The 14,814-nt window shown below is 36.8% G+C and overlaps 2 protein-coding genes across 2 annotated transcripts; one reads left to right on the top strand and one right to left on the bottom strand.

The window, feature by feature from the left end:
- The first annotated feature begins 1,317 nt into the window (after positions 1-1,317).
- Positions 1,318-7,777, top strand: LOC141647507 (mRNA-decapping enzyme-like protein). Its single transcript, XM_074455720.1, has 8 exons — positions 1,318-1,761; positions 1,852-1,892; positions 2,108-2,157; positions 4,448-4,592; positions 4,896-4,949; positions 5,440-5,563; positions 5,874-6,341; positions 7,272-7,777. The coding sequence occupies exons 1-8, from the start codon at positions 1,603-1,605 to the stop codon at positions 7,317-7,319; spliced, it is 1,089 nt and encodes a 362-aa protein (XP_074311821.1). The 5' UTR covers positions 1,318-1,602; the 3' UTR covers positions 7,320-7,777.
- Positions 7,778-7,828: 51 nt separating this feature from the next.
- LOC141647506 (protein trichome birefringence-like 8) lies at positions 7,829-10,483 on the bottom strand. Its single transcript, XM_074455719.1, has 4 exons — positions 9,986-10,483; positions 8,817-9,206; positions 8,542-8,700; positions 7,829-8,443 (listed from the first exon to the last, which is right to left on the bottom strand). The coding sequence occupies exons 1-4, from the start codon at positions 10,357-10,359 to the stop codon at positions 8,116-8,118; spliced, it is 1,251 nt and encodes a 416-aa protein (XP_074311820.1). The 5' UTR covers positions 10,360-10,483; the 3' UTR covers positions 7,829-8,115.
- Positions 10,484-14,814: the final 4,331 nt, after the last annotated feature.

Raw genomic sequence — 14,814 nt, forward strand, 5'->3', positions numbered from 1 at the left:
GACGATAACGCTTGTGCCTAATTTTCCGTACTCCACCAACTTGCTTGTGATACCCGACGTTATTTTCTTGTGATAGCGTTAGTTTTTAATTTACATGGTCTGTAATTCTGTTAATTAATGAACTAGTATAGATCCCATGCAAATGTATGATTTTTGTTAGATTGTATATCATATAGAGAACTCCAATTAAGTTAATAGTGTTTAACTGCATTTTAAATGTAACTTTAAAATCAATACATCTTAATTTGTAGTATTAAGAGGTAAACTAGAGAAGATTTGACCTTTTTAACCTGAATAATATGTTCAATTTAATTGGAACTATTTTTATTAATTTTTTTTTAATAAAAAATAAGATTGTAGTTAAACTTAAACAACTTGTGAAATTTTTTTTATCCATAAAAGTCTTCTAATGAATTACTAACTATCATTGTAATTTCGGTTACAATATATATATAAAGTAACAAATATAAAGGTAAAAATTGAAAAATTATCCAATAATTTAATATATGAGTAAAATTTATAAGTATCTTACATGTAATATTTAAAATATTTAAAATAATAATACGAGTACAAATTATTAGGCTCAACTATTGGAGATCTAGTGCTCGGAAAAATATTGTAATACATAAAAGTCATATGTTAGGACCAACATGTATATACAATAACCCAAAAAAAGTTGTTTTTCAATTAGGGTTTTTCCCCCAATTCTGAATTTTTTCAATCATGAGTTAAGGGATAGGTCGTGGCGGGAGGATGATAGTTGCAGAGGACATACGCGGTCGTGCGGTGATGGTGGACGGTGGTGGGTCAATCATGGTGGCCGTGCAGAGATCAGGTGAAGGGAGGACGTGGCGGTGATGGGTGAGTCTTGGCAGGTGTGGTAGGGGTGGCTTTGGGCAGCGGTCGCGCAGGAGGGTCTGTTGGGATACAGGTGATGGCTGAGTTGTGGGTTGGTGGCGGCAAGGGTGGTTACTGGTTAGAGACTTAGGGATGGAGGGAGTAAGTAAAAATTGAATGCATGTGTGTTGAAGTGAGAAGGGTAAATTGATTATTTACGTCTATGAAAGACTAAAACCCGTTCATGAATGAGCACCATGAGGTTGGTTCAAGTCATTTTGAATCTGTTCGATTCATGTCCAGTGATCTTAGGTTGAGTTTTTTTTCCGTAAGCTGAGGCTCAAGCTTGGGCAAATGTCCAATCAGATCAATTTAAATACTGTATTCATATACCGGAACATTTATATTAAATCGGATCATTCAAATCAGATCGAGTCATTCAAATCAAGTCACCAAAGCCTACTTCGTAGATTTTGCTACTCAAGCACCTTTCCCAAATTTCCATTTAAAAAAATCACCCCCAAATCTAGGAACATTGCATCATAGGCGAAAACTGCAAAAATCACAAATTAAAAACAAAATCTGCATAAATAAATCCAATTCTTAATTTTGGCGAACCGCATAGAAACAACCGTCTTCATCGCGATCGTCATCTTTCCCCAGATCTCGCCTTCTATCTATCTCATCTTTCCCTCTTTTCTTCCATGCTAGGGTTCATACTCTACAATACTCTGACCTTTCTTCCATTCCAATATTCAATCAAAAATGTCACACACCGGAAAATTAATGCCTAATTTGGATCAACAAGGCACCAAAACCCTAAATCTCACCGTTCTTCAGCGTATTGATCCTTGTATTCTTGATATTCTTCTTACTGCTGCTCATGTTTCTCTTTACGAATTCAACATCGACCTTAATCAATGGGTAATTTAATTTAATTTTGTTTATTTATGTTTTTGTTTCCGAAAATAGCTATTGATTTGAGAGGTAAATGTTTGATTCTTATGATTGTAGAGTCGCAAGGATGTCGAAGGATCGCTCTTCATCGTACGAAGGTATAATTAACATCAATTGGTATCCTACTCCCTCCGTCCCAATTATTTGTCAACTATTTTATTCTTTGTGAGGGGGATTTTAATCAGCGGTAAACAAATGATTGAGACGGAGGAAGTAATGATCTGATTCATGTTTAATGTAGATGTACAGTGGTTGTAGTTGTTACTTTGATTGAACTTCATTGCTGAAGTCTATGATATTGCAAATATTGTAGGAATGCCGAACCTTGGTATCAGTTCATCGTAATGAATCGGAGAAACACAGGTTAGCTTTCGACTCAATTTATTTTTTGAGTTTTTTGGATGGAGAATGATTTGTACTTTTGGTTTTTGTACCCCACAATTGAGTAATGCTGTTTTTGCCTGCAAATGATTGAGTGAACTTCAGGTGTAGTGACTAATGAATTATTGTCGGATGGAGTAGCGATTATGGTACTGGTCTGGCTTTCTAATTTGGTGATGTAATTGCTTTTATTAAACCTTGACATGGAGAATAACGTGATTTATGGTGCATGACTGCATGGTTTGCTAGAGAAAGGTGAATGTGATTTATCCTGAACTTTGTGGAAGCTTATGAGTTATGACTTATGAGACAAGAGTTACAGTTAGTTAGGAAACCTTTATTGAATTGATATAGGTTCTGAATGATGTTGAGATAATTAATATGAGTTCTACATGTGATTGTCAAAGTCATTAGGTCTTGTTTAAGTTAGGTTAGCAGGTTAGCACGCAATGAATTAGATGCTTAACTTTCAGATGTTTGAAACAATGACTCGAATCTAATGTATAAGCGAACCTCTTGTTGTTAAAGTTCAAATGTCGGAGGAGAATTAATTTATTAAATACCTCCCTTTGATAGTTTGGAAGTTCAACAACTTTAGATATTTGACCCTCTCGTTGATTTCAAGATCTTGTTTCACATTCATTTCTCTTTTGAGGAAGTAATAAATTAAAAAAGATTACGTTAATGCTTGGTTTTTATTTGTTTTCCTAGGTTTTGGCTATAAACTATTCTGTACTTTATAATCTTTCCCAAACTCAAATCGCCAGAGTTCCAAATAGGAGTTAGAATCTGATATTTTGATGTTGGTGTTAGTTGGCCTTTAAATGATAAACCTGGAGCTTTTGCATTCCAAATTTCCAACCATATATCTGAAGATATCGTGGACAACAGTGTCCTTCATAGATGACATGGTAACGAGAGAAATTAAAAATGACATTTGAGTTGTCGATCTTGGACAACAAAAAAGTATAGAATGGTGTTGATTTCAACCTTCAAATGGTGATGGTTAGACAGTGGCGCATAAAATGTGGAGAAGCGCAATGTATAAGAATATTGAAGGTAGGTTAAATGTATTGTCGAAGTTGCCCGTGCCCATGAGGTATTGAACCTTGATGTGGAGGTTGAGGCGAGGCCAGGTGAGGGTGAGGTGGTGTTATTCAAGATTGGAGGTGAGGGAGTAAATGAAGATGGACCATTGACCTAGGTATATGGAATTTGGAGAGGAGCAAGAAGTGGTGGGTGCAGTGGTAAAGAATGACGAGATGACTACCGTGAGTTCTGGGAATGAAAGAAGGATTTGATTCTTTTGTGTCAACCAAACATATGGGATACTTGAGGAGGTCTGAATTTCTTTTTCCCCCTTCCCTTTTTATTTACAGTTAAAAGCCCTCTGATTTCTGTTTTGAATGAATGATAAAACTTTGTAATCCCGCAACGAGGAAACTATCAAACAGTAAAAAACTCCTTGCACACCACTCCCCCCCTTTCTCTAATTGTTCTAAAACCTTAAGCTCATCATCAATTACATGTTAACAATAATCAATATTGGTGGTGGTAAGGCCCAAATTTATTTACATGATTAAATCTCAATGTTCGTGGTGCATTTATTAAAAATAATTTTTGTATCTCTTTGTACAAGAGCTCTTTTCTCATCGATTATGAGATTTAAAATTTCCATGAGAGTTCCAGGTTCTCTTCAGAGTAATGGAGGTTATCCGTAAGCGTCGTTTCTTAGTTTAGTAACCTTTGTTGTAAGGAGAGTTAGATTTTTTTCAATTGTTCTTGATATGTGTTTAGTCAAATAGTGAATTTCTCTCTCTTTAAAAACAAATGTTTCAAAAGTTCTGGTCATGAATGCTGACAGGGAGAATGACCTTTCTACCAGACTTGTATTGGTCTTTAGAAAATTGAACTCATCAATATTATATTTTGATGAATGTTGGGTTCTTACAACATACAAAATGAAGTCATATTGCACTCCTTAGTTCCATAATTTTTGTCATTTCATTATAGAAAGCATTAGAAGCATCATTTTACTTGGACAAAGAAACATGGTGTTTCTGAAGGTGTTCCTGCCTTTTAAGTTCTTATTGATGCTATATGTTTTTTTAGTTCCAATTTTAAGCCTTTTCCGAGTATCTTGTGTTTTGTTAAATTATAGTACTACCTTTGTCTCATCGTTCAATGAGTGTCCTTTTTTTTTATATAGTTTCTGTCTAATGCCACTAATTTGCTCGAGTAATTATGAACTTCATGTCGTGTTTCCTTGCAGAAAATCTTGTTGAGAACCTCTTGGGAGACTTTGAGTACGAAATTCAGAAACCATATCTCTTGTACAAAAATGCAGCCCAGGAAGTTAATGGAATATGGTTTTACAATACGCGTGAATGTGAGGAAGTTGCTAATCTTATCGACAGGTGAAACATTTTAGTCCCATCTCTCAGATAAATGTACACGAGCTTGAAAAACAAGTCAGCTCATTGTTAGTGTTTCTTAGTTGCAACTCAAATTCTTTTCTTCTGTTTTTTCTTCTAGCTCTTATAAATACTTGTTGTATTGTGCATATAGGTTTTTTTGTGCTTGGGTATGAAATTGAATGGAACTGCGTATCCTCCGTTGAAGTTTTATTTTATTTATATTTTAGCTAGCTTAGCAGAGTTGACAACAAGTATTATATGGTGCATGACTTCTGATCATATTCACACGTCTATCTTTTGCAGGATAATTGACTCATATCCAAGGATTACGTCTAAGCCACAACTATCTAATCAGAGGTATTAAGTCAGTAAAGCTTTTCCCCAAGGTCAATGACTGTCATTTATCATCCACTGTTGTGTTTCCATCAGAAGCTGCTGCTCGGATATGCACTGCAGAGTTAATCTCTCTCTTCAAAAAAATGAAAAGTACAAAATTAATGTTATGAATATTTATCAAAATCGCTACCGTCTCATGTCCTGTTTAGATTGCTAAGTCAGCATAACTTGTGATTATGATAAGAAAATGTTAATTTTCCTTCCAAAAAAATGAAATTACGGGTTATGTAATAATCAGATCTTGGATGGTATATTGTTTCCTTTTATGCTATTCCCGATGCATTCGTTTTTTTCTTTCTTTCTTTTTTTTTTCTTTTTTCTTTTTTTATTACGGGTCATCTGGAAACAATCTCTCTTGTTGAATTGACATGCGTATATCTAATCCTCTTACCCCTTATAGCTGGGAACCTTTGAGGCAACCTGGTAATATTAATTTTGATATATTGTGCAGCGATTTCAAGGAACTGGAACCAACCCCTTCTATGGCAGTGATGGAGGGACCTCTGGAGCCACCACCAGTTTCCGCTAATGCAGCTGAAGTCAATGAGATCGCTTCTTCCTTTACGAACTTTTATGTGAGTACCATGTAGGCTTTGTAAGTTCTATCATAAATGAAATTACTAATGATAGTTTAACTTAATGTCGTGTTTTTTCTCTTTGTTTAGTTTGGTCAAAAGCTACAAACTATCATTAGATTTTGATTAGTTTGTGAATGCCGGTTTTTCCAGAATTTATCTAGTGCATTTTCCCACGGGTTCAATTTGATGCATTAAAGTCCTGTAAATAATAGCAAGCGGTTATCTTTATTTAGTCATCCAGTCGTATTTTTGTCATCACACTTCACAGGCAAAGTTTTTGATGTTGTGGCTTCTTTTGTATCTCCAGACAGCAACAAACGTTGTCAACAATGGCTCATATTCCGGAAGGCCAGTGCAAACTTACCATCCATCCAATCATTCAACGTCAATTGGCTTGTCTAATCTGGCAGCCGCTCCTACGGGACCATTTGAAGTACCGTCTACAACCACATCAACCCCTTCTGTTCCTCCAGCCCACCATCAAAATGCTACCGATCCAATCAACAAAAACATAGCAAATCTTTTTAAGCCGCCTTCATTTTACATTCCACACACTTCACCCGTAGTTTCAGTTCCCCCTGTGTCGTCCTCTTTGCCATCAGTTGCATCGCAGCCTTCCTTGACACTACAACGGCCATATGGTGCTCCACTGCTTCAACCTTTCCCCCCGCCAAACCCATCACCATCTCTTACTCCACATACTGCCTCTACCCCAACAAATGGACCTGTTATAGATAGAGACAAAGTTCGTGAAGCGCTTATGACTCTTGTCCAGGTTAATGATCTTCACTTTCTTTGTTTTTTCTAACTCATTTTATTTAGTTGTCGTATCCACATATGACTTCAGTTTTGTAATAAGCATGTCCTGATATTTTTTTGGCAATGTAACATCTGTGTAACAAGTCCCTTCAGATTTGAGAGTTATAGAATCAAATTCACATTTAACTTAATTAACTATTTAAGAGATCATAGTCCGAGGGAGTTAAATGCCATTGTCTTCTTGGTCAAAGTATTTTTTTACGCACAATAGTTAGTTTGATTTTATGTGTAAGGATAGTTCACTTGTTTTTATTTCCAAGGCCTAAATCTATTTCCAACTTTTTATCCATTTATGGTTGGTTCTCTTTTTCATCAGATTTTTGTAAGATTATTCTTTTTAGAGAAAAAGGAACATACATCGGATGTACTACATCCAAATTTTTAGTTTTTGAGCATATATGTATATTTTTTGAGCTTATTATCTTGAACTTAATTTGTTTTTGAGCATATTTACTAAATTTATATGTAATGTTTTTGAGTTTATTGTAATTTTTTAGTACTTAATGTTTAAGTGAATAAACTCAGAAATTTTATAATAAAACTCATAATTTTCAAAACAAAACTCAAAATTTTATTATAATGCTCAAAAACTATAGAACTGGTGGTAATACATTAGATGTATAATCCACCTACTGTTCTTTTTATAGTTGTGTTTTATGTATAGGAGTTTTCTGGAATGTAAATTTGTCATATCAGTAGACATCTTTTTTTCTTTTTAAATGAAGGATAGAATTGAGGTCTGCATCCTGTATGCTAAATCAGCACCAAAGATCCCCACGATAAAGTGGCTAGTATAGTTGCTTGCAGAATGTGTCAAAATAATTGGTTCATAATTATTCGTGTGAAGAGGTTATATACTAATAGTGTACTATTGGGATCCTTGCAGGACAATCAGTTCATTGATATGATATGCAGAGCTCTACAACAAGTATAGCTATCTTCGATATAATGGAGTGTTCAGTGTCGTGTTATCTTTTATGACATGGTTGGGTAAATCTTAATTGAGTTTCCTTTTGGAGCCACATAATTGTTGAAACAGAACTCAACAAGGGCCTGTTGGCTGGGTGGTGGTTTGATTCCGGTCCATAATGTGTTATCTGGATCCTTTTCTTTGGCAAAAGAGGTTGTTAACTATTGTTACTACACTCGCTGATTAAAATGTCAATATTCTCGGGTCTCTTCATATTGGTTATATCTGTAATCTGTGAGTAATACTGTAATAATGTACTCCGCAGTGAAGCTTTTCTGTCTTTGTAATCCTTCCCTTCCCCATACCTTTTCGTTTGTAACAGCCTTTCATGTTGGTACATGGTTTGGACTCTGCTTCCGTTTGTATTGGATGATAACATGAGATCAAGTATAATTAGCAAAATTGTGTATTTTTCTCCCTTATTATTTCATTGTTTGGATTCAGATTCTGCAAGTGATGGCTATACATTCCAGTTCGACGATTGAATTGAAAATTACATGTTATCTTTGAGATTCGACTTGCAAGATTTTACTTCGAAACATCGTATGACCTATGAAAACTTGAGGCATAGAATGCGTGCCTTTTGTCCTACACTTGAATGGATGCACGCCATCTGGTGACATTCGAGAGCTACTGGTGAATCAGTTTTCTGCCTTTTGTCCTACACTTGTGCTGTTGGTTGGTTTGTACAAGCAGCTCGTCTGCTAGCTGTGATATCAGGCTTGTGGAGAACGATGAGGAATTAGCTGAACGGTTAATCCTAATTAATTCTGAAGTCTTGCATTAGTAAATTAGCATAAAGCATTTCATTCCATGTGTCTGGGATTCCAGGAAGACACCAATGGCTACAATCTTCTACAACAGGCTGTGAAGGGATCGGCTCCCGATTAATGGATGGATGACCATCTGATCTGAACTCCGATAGATATGTGATGTTCAAAAACTTGACCTTCCTTTTGTCGCCTTCCATTTCTCTGATTACTTCTGAAATATAATCGTTGAAAGGCGGATCTGCCTGCAGCTTCGTTTTGTTCTTCTCAGGAGACAGGCTTTCTCTACAAGTACCACCGGTAAACCACGTTCCATTCCTGCATTTTTTTTTCGTGTTCATAATACATGTAAGCGATACACTTATTATCAGCATTATGCTCTATCAATAGCACCAACCAGTTTAAAAATATCATGCCTGAAATGTGTTGGAGAATAGCTTCGGAAAAAAATGTGACTTCTTTGCGGATCCAACTTCTCTTCCGCCCATGTCTTCCATGTCCTTATTGACCTTCGGAATGCCTCCATATAATGCATTGTCACGTTTACCGTCCCCCCTTCTTCAAAGTAAATGCCCCTATAACAAGCAACCTTTATTTTTACCAAACTAATAAGGTAGGTGTTAAGACCAACCGAAATATTCTTGGTGAACAAAAACAAGGTAAATGGTGAGAAACGAAAAGAGGTGCTTACGCTCCGATAGTTTTCTCCTCATTCCACCAATGCCCGTCATTGAAGACAATAACATGTGCTCCTGACCATTTCTCTGAGTACCAATGGAGTTTGTCAAGCTTAATGGAGCTTCTAACTTGTTCGGGAGACTTGGGTGGTGCACGACCGACACGTACTAAGAAGGGAACGCGATAGTACTCTACGCTTAAGTTGAAGTCTTGAAAGACCATAGAGAAGTAGCCCTTGTGCCTAGTTATGGGGATTCCATTTGCTTCATATATTGATGACTGATTTGAAACCCCTTTAGACAACATGCAAAGTAGTGATTCCCATTGGTTTCTACCTATCGAATCTCCGGCAAACACTATTCTTCCGTTTCTGCTCCTTTCCAGAAACTCACTTGCATTGAATCTAAACAGAATTATAATAACAAATGTCAGCTAACTCTGTTGGCATGAACAGAGTTGGATTGTTGGAGACTTGGGAGTAGTAGTACATTATCATTGTTATTAACTTAATTATGGTTCTCTTTGAATAAGAAAGTGCAATGGAAATGTTACATGTTTCTCATCTTGTCGGGTTTATGTTGCAGGTGTCAGCTAGTTTAGCTGGTAAAGTCATGAGAGGTGGTACTTATGACCTGCCTGTCAGCATCATATTCGCTTGTGGCTCTCTTTATACCAAAAAAAAGTGTCGGGTTCATGTCTGTGTCACATATCGTTCATCATGCACATTATTGGAAGGTGAAAACAACAAATGTTAACTGACTTAGCTTGGTTGTCTTGAGTCTTGACATCATGACTCTCGAGTGGGTGTATGATATTGTCAGGGGCGTCTAAGACCCCGAGCAACTACGGGTGCAAGAACCGGGCCTCCAATTTTGGTCAGCGAATTTACAAGCTTTATTAATAAAATTCAATAGAAACCTCGAAATATATTACACTTGGGGCCTCCATTTGCTTTAAGACGCTCCTGGATATTGTGGTTCTTAGTTTACCTCATTTTTATTGTGGTTCTCTTAGAATCATGAAGTATATTATGGAAGGGTTGTATGTTTGAACGTGACCGTTTCAAGTCTACATCATGCACGGCAAATGTTAATTTATGTGTTGACTTTACCATAATTGTTTCTCAAGACAATTTCAAGACACACGAACATTTCAAAAGGCTAATTGTGTTGTTACATGTACCTCGGAAGATCACAACCGTGGGGTTTCCATCGCCAATGACGAAAGCTCTGATCGGCACGTCCATTTTGGTGGCACCGGAAGCCGAGATCAAGAAATTGACAACTTTCGTCGTAACCACTAATAGGGTTGCTTTCATCCCATACCCATTCTCCATTGGAATAGTCACAAGCTTCCTTTCCTTTTCGGTTAGGGGAAAAGTTTATGGCGAAACGAGATTGAGTATCAAAAGGGTTTAGAATTGTAAAAAGAGTTATGGAGATGAGAATGAAAAGAAAGATTGAAAATATGTAAACATGTTGTTTTCTGATATTAGTAATAGGAATGAAGGGTGAAAAGAAGTTTAATTTTTGTTGTGTTGGGGTTTGGAGATCCATAAGAAGAGGAGGAAGCAAACTAAATATTCGGTTATAGAAAGGGAGATAAATGAGGAAGTTAATACTCTTAACGTTGTAATAATAGTTTTTTCACCAAAGAGACAAAAAAAGTCTTTTTGTAATCTTTCCTAATTTTGACAACATATGCAAATGTTGGGTTCCTTATGATTGATGATAACATGCTCATTTGATATGTGCTATCTTCAGTGGTGGAGCTAGGGGGGGGCTAGCAGAGGCGGTCGCCCCCCCTGGCGGATGAAAATTTCGAAGTTTTTAGTTAAATTTCCGAATTTTTTTCGAATGTACCTTATGAAATTAGTCGTTCGCCCCCCCTGAGTTCAAATCCTGACTCCGCCACTGGCTATCTTAGTTTACCTTTTCAGGATTTATGATTAAATCAAGCTTGGACTAAGAAGTGTTGAAGTTGTTGATCATCCCATTGTATCGAGTCTCAAGTGTCATCTAATGTACAAGTGAGAAAGTAGAGTATCTTAGAGTAATAGAAACAGTCAAGACGACTGTTACTTTCACAAGTAACAGCTGCCTGGACTGTTGCCTCAATTCGTAACACTTGAAGCTTTTTTATCTTTCGAAAATCTTTTACGTGTCTCTTATTTTTTAAAGATAAACTTCAGATTTTTATTAGGATTTGGCCTTCAATAAAGAGTGGTTTGAATAATTATTATTTTCAAAATGTTTCCTCTTTATGCAAATTTGACCCTTTGGTCCTTTAGAAAACAAGAAATGCTTTTTGCCATATTTGTGTAAACTTGTCATCATGTGACTTGTTTTCCCCTCTTTGTTTTCTGAATTTGCATGAGCTTTTATGGATAGTTTTCAAACACTCTTTCCTTTCTTTTGCCTTTGCATAAGAACCTTCTTTGGTGCAAGTATTGGGTGGTTGTTGAGGCTCATCACATGTGTGGTCTTTGACCCTTCAAAACCCTAGCAACTCCCTTACTCATCCTCTCTATAAAAGGCGTGCCATCCTCTCATAAAAATCCCAAGACTTTTTCTGAAATTCATTTTCAAAGTTTGCAAATTGTTTTCAAAGCTTAAAACCGTGTCTATTTTGCAAAACTTCTAAGAGTCTTCAAGTTGTTACAATCTTGGCTACTGTTACTTTAACATACTAAACTCTCTTGCTTATGAATTGTTGATCTTGTAAAAGTTGTCCACCTCAATTCTTTGTTAAGAATAAGTTAGTGGAAACTTGATCCTTATAACATTCTAAGTGTGTTAGTAGAGTTTAGGACGGAGTAGTCTTCAACTCTTGGCAACCGGAGTAGGTTGCGAGTTGGCTTGTCATAAGAACGGAGTAGTTCTTGGACTCGCTTTACAACCGGAGTAGGTTGGTGTTTTTATTGTACGGGTCTTTTAGTAGTCGGAGTAGATCACTAAAAGAAATCAATAAAAAGGTATATTGGACGTAGGCACTTGAGTATTTGCCGAACCAATTCAAAATCTCGTGTTTGATCTTTTTTTATTTTATTTCGCACGCAATTCTATTGTGTTTGTTTTGCTTTGCTTAACCTTAGAAGTGATTCATCATCTTTGTCACATTTGGTCCGCAGTCCGTATTTTATAAAGCGAGACAAATAGCTACGATCGAGCAGTTGTTACTTTCATACTTCAGCAAACATTCTTCTTAATACTTGTTTAGTCTCTCAATACTATTCGAAGTATTTACTCATTTCTTTTGTTCTTATAACTCACTTTAAATCAATAAAGTTGAAGTTAAATTTTAAAATAGTACCTAATTCACCCCCTCCCCCTCTTAGGTACTTGAATCCATAAACTCTACAATTGGTATCAGAGCCTCGTGCTCTTGATCGAGGCTAATCGCCTTAGAGTTTGATTCGTGGGTAATGGATTCCGAGAAACACTCCAAGATCCCGGTCTTTACCGGTTCGAATTTTGGATGGTGGAAACTCAAAATGGAACATTACATCAAAAGTATCGATTATCAATGTTGGAACATCATCCAAAATGGACCTCTTGCCATTGAGGAAACCGATATCTTAAACGGTTTCACCAAGACAAAAGAGGAAAGAAATTACAATGAAAACGACTTCAAACTTGCCGAAAAGAATTCCAAAGCAATGTCGATTCTTCAACGTTGTGTTGGTGAGGGGGAAGTTAGTCGTATTTCCGGATGTCCAACGGCAAAATCTATTTGGGATTCCCTTGTACTTGCCTATGAAGGACGTCCCAAGTAAGAAAACACCGTATTGACCTTCTCATGCAACAATATGAGATGTTTAGAATGTCAAAGGACGAGTCCATAAATAGTTTCTCTTCACGTTTTTCTTGTATTGTTAATGAGCTTAAAAGTCTAGGAAGGAATTTCGAGTCCGAGGACATCATTCGAAAAATCCTTCGTAGTCTAACCTCTAAGTGGCAACCCAAAGTCACCGCCATAGAGGAAGCTAAAGACTTGTCAACCCTATCTCTTCATGAACTAATGAGATCACTAATGGCTCACGAGTTTAATCTTGATAAGCATTCTAGTGAGTCCTCAAAGGGAAAGAGTCTCGCCCTCACATCCTCTCCAAGTGATGGAGAAGATGAGGAGGAAGATGAGTTTGCTATGTTCACAAGGAATCTAGTAGGGGTTGTCAATGGTCATGGAAGCAAGAGGTTCACTAATAACTACTCAAAAAAACGCTTTCCTAAGAAACGACCTAACTCCACCGTGGGATGCTTTAAATGTGGTGATAAAACTCACCAAATTAAAGAATGTCCCAAGTGGGATGAAATCAAATCAAAGGAAAGAAGAGAAAAGGTTAAAAAGAACTATAAACATAGAGTCATGAGTGCTATTTGGGGAATGTCCGACTCCGAGGAAGATGAGGAACTAATCGAGGAGGAACTAGAGGCTAAAATGTGTCTTACAAATCATTCTAAAGAAAAAGTCTCAAAAACCTCAAAACTTGAACACTTAAGATGCCTCATGGCTAATCCCGACGATTCCGACTCCGATTCCGACAACGAGGTAAATCATCTAAAGGCCAAGGCTAGAACTTACTCCAAAGAGAAAGTATGTAAGCTTCTTGACCAACTTCTTGATAAGTGTCGGTTTCAAAATGATAAGCTTGAGGTAATGCAAAATGAAATTGAGGAAATTGCTCAAGAGAACTTTAATCTTAAAAATGAACTAAAAGCAACAGACAGCGTCACTGTCACCTCTGAGGCTTATGATGAAGTTAAAAGAGTCAACAAGTTAAACAAACATTTGACTAAAGAACTAGAGCGTCTTAGGTTGACCCCCACGGACGTCTCTGACCTTGAAAATGTCAACACTACCTTGGTGATGCAAGTTTCCTCACTAACCAAGGAACGTGATGATCTTTTGAAGGACAAAGATGCTCTTGAGAATGAGATCTATGACTTTGTAGTTGAAGTTGTAGATCTAAGAGAAACAGTGTCTAAGACTGTTGCTTCTGACAAAGATTTAGACAAGTCAAATGAAAAGATTAAATGTTTGGAAAATGAAAACAAATGTCTAAAAGGTGAGGTTGTTTGTCTAAAGAATGAAATAGAAGTCCTTCATGATAGGCTTACTTTTTTCAAAAAGGTATGCCCGAATGTAGCACTTCTAGGTCTTCTCCTCATCATAGATCCGATGAAATCATTGATCTAAACAAAAGTCTTGATGAGATGACGTCTAAGTATGAAGAGTCCAAAGAACGAATCATGTATCTCGTGTCTAAACTCAACAACCACACCCATGACTTCATAGTTGAGAAAAGGTTGTCTATTGAAAGTGTTAACAATGATGAACTCAAGAGAGAAAAAGAAAAGAATTTGCATCTTCTTTCACGTGTCAATGACTTGACCAATGAACTTGTTAGTGCTAAAAATATCACTGAAAAATGGGAAGGAAGTCAAACCGTGTTAAACTTCCTCACGAATCAAACCGAGAGATGTAACAAAACTGCTGGTTTAGGGTTCAAATGGAACAGTCAGACAGACTGTTACATCCAGAAGCCTGAAAACGATTTTAGAAGGAGAAAGTATGTTGGTCTTCCCGAATACATTATTTGCAATTATTGTGGTAAGAATGGCCATGTCCTCAACACTTGTGAAAAAAGGTTTCATGACATTAACAAGAACATCAAAATAATTAAGCAAATAAGGATTAGGAAAGATACCATAAGATATGTTGATCACAAAAGGGGACCCAAGTTTGTTTGGGTTCCTAAACTCAACGTCTAATCTTGTGTAGGGCTTGGTGAGAGGCGGCCGCAATTGGTACTTGGATAGTGGATGCTCTCGTCACATGACGGGTGATAGAAGCCAATTCCTCTCACTTAAAGCATACAATGGTGGCACGGTAAGGTTTGGTGACAACAAGAAAGGTGAAGTAATTGGCATTGGAAAAGTTAGTAACTCACCATTACTTTGTATCGACAACGTGCGGCTTGTCAAATGTTTGAAACATAATCTCCTTAG

Source organism: Silene latifolia, chromosome 3, assembly GCF_048544455.1.
Source record: "Silene latifolia isolate original U9 population chromosome 3, ASM4854445v1, whole genome shotgun sequence".
Classification (NCBI taxonomy): Eukaryota; Viridiplantae; Streptophyta; class Magnoliopsida; order Caryophyllales; family Caryophyllaceae; genus Silene; species Silene latifolia.

What these genes read in the sequence shown, in the direction of transcription:
- LOC141647507 (XM_074455720.1), top strand. Translation starts at nt 1,603, where the DNA reads ATGTCACACACCGGAAAATTAATGCCTAATTTGGATCAACAAGGCACC. An exon ending in ACATCGACCTTAATCAATGG is followed by an intron (nt 1,762 to 1,851) that starts GTAATTTAATTT and finishes TTATGATTGTAG; the next exon opens with AGTCGCAAGGATGTCGAAGG. An exon ending in AATGAATCGGAGAAACACAG is followed by an intron (nt 2,158 to 4,447) that starts GTTAGCTTTCGA and finishes GTTTCCTTGCAG; the next exon opens with AAAATCTTGTTGAGAACCTC.
- LOC141647506 (XM_074455719.1), bottom strand. Translation starts at nt 10,359, where the DNA reads ATGGATCTCCAAACCCCAACACAACAAAAATTAAACTTCTTTTCACCC. An exon ending in GAGGAGAAAACTATCGGAGC is followed by an intron (nt 8,701 to 8,816) that starts GTAAGCACCTCT and finishes TGCTTGTTATAG; the next exon opens with GGGCATTTACTTTGAAGAAG. An exon ending in TATTCTCCAACACATTTCAG is followed by an intron (nt 8,444 to 8,541) that starts GCATGATATTTT and finishes AAAAAAATGCAG; the next exon opens with GAATGGAACGTGGTTTACCG.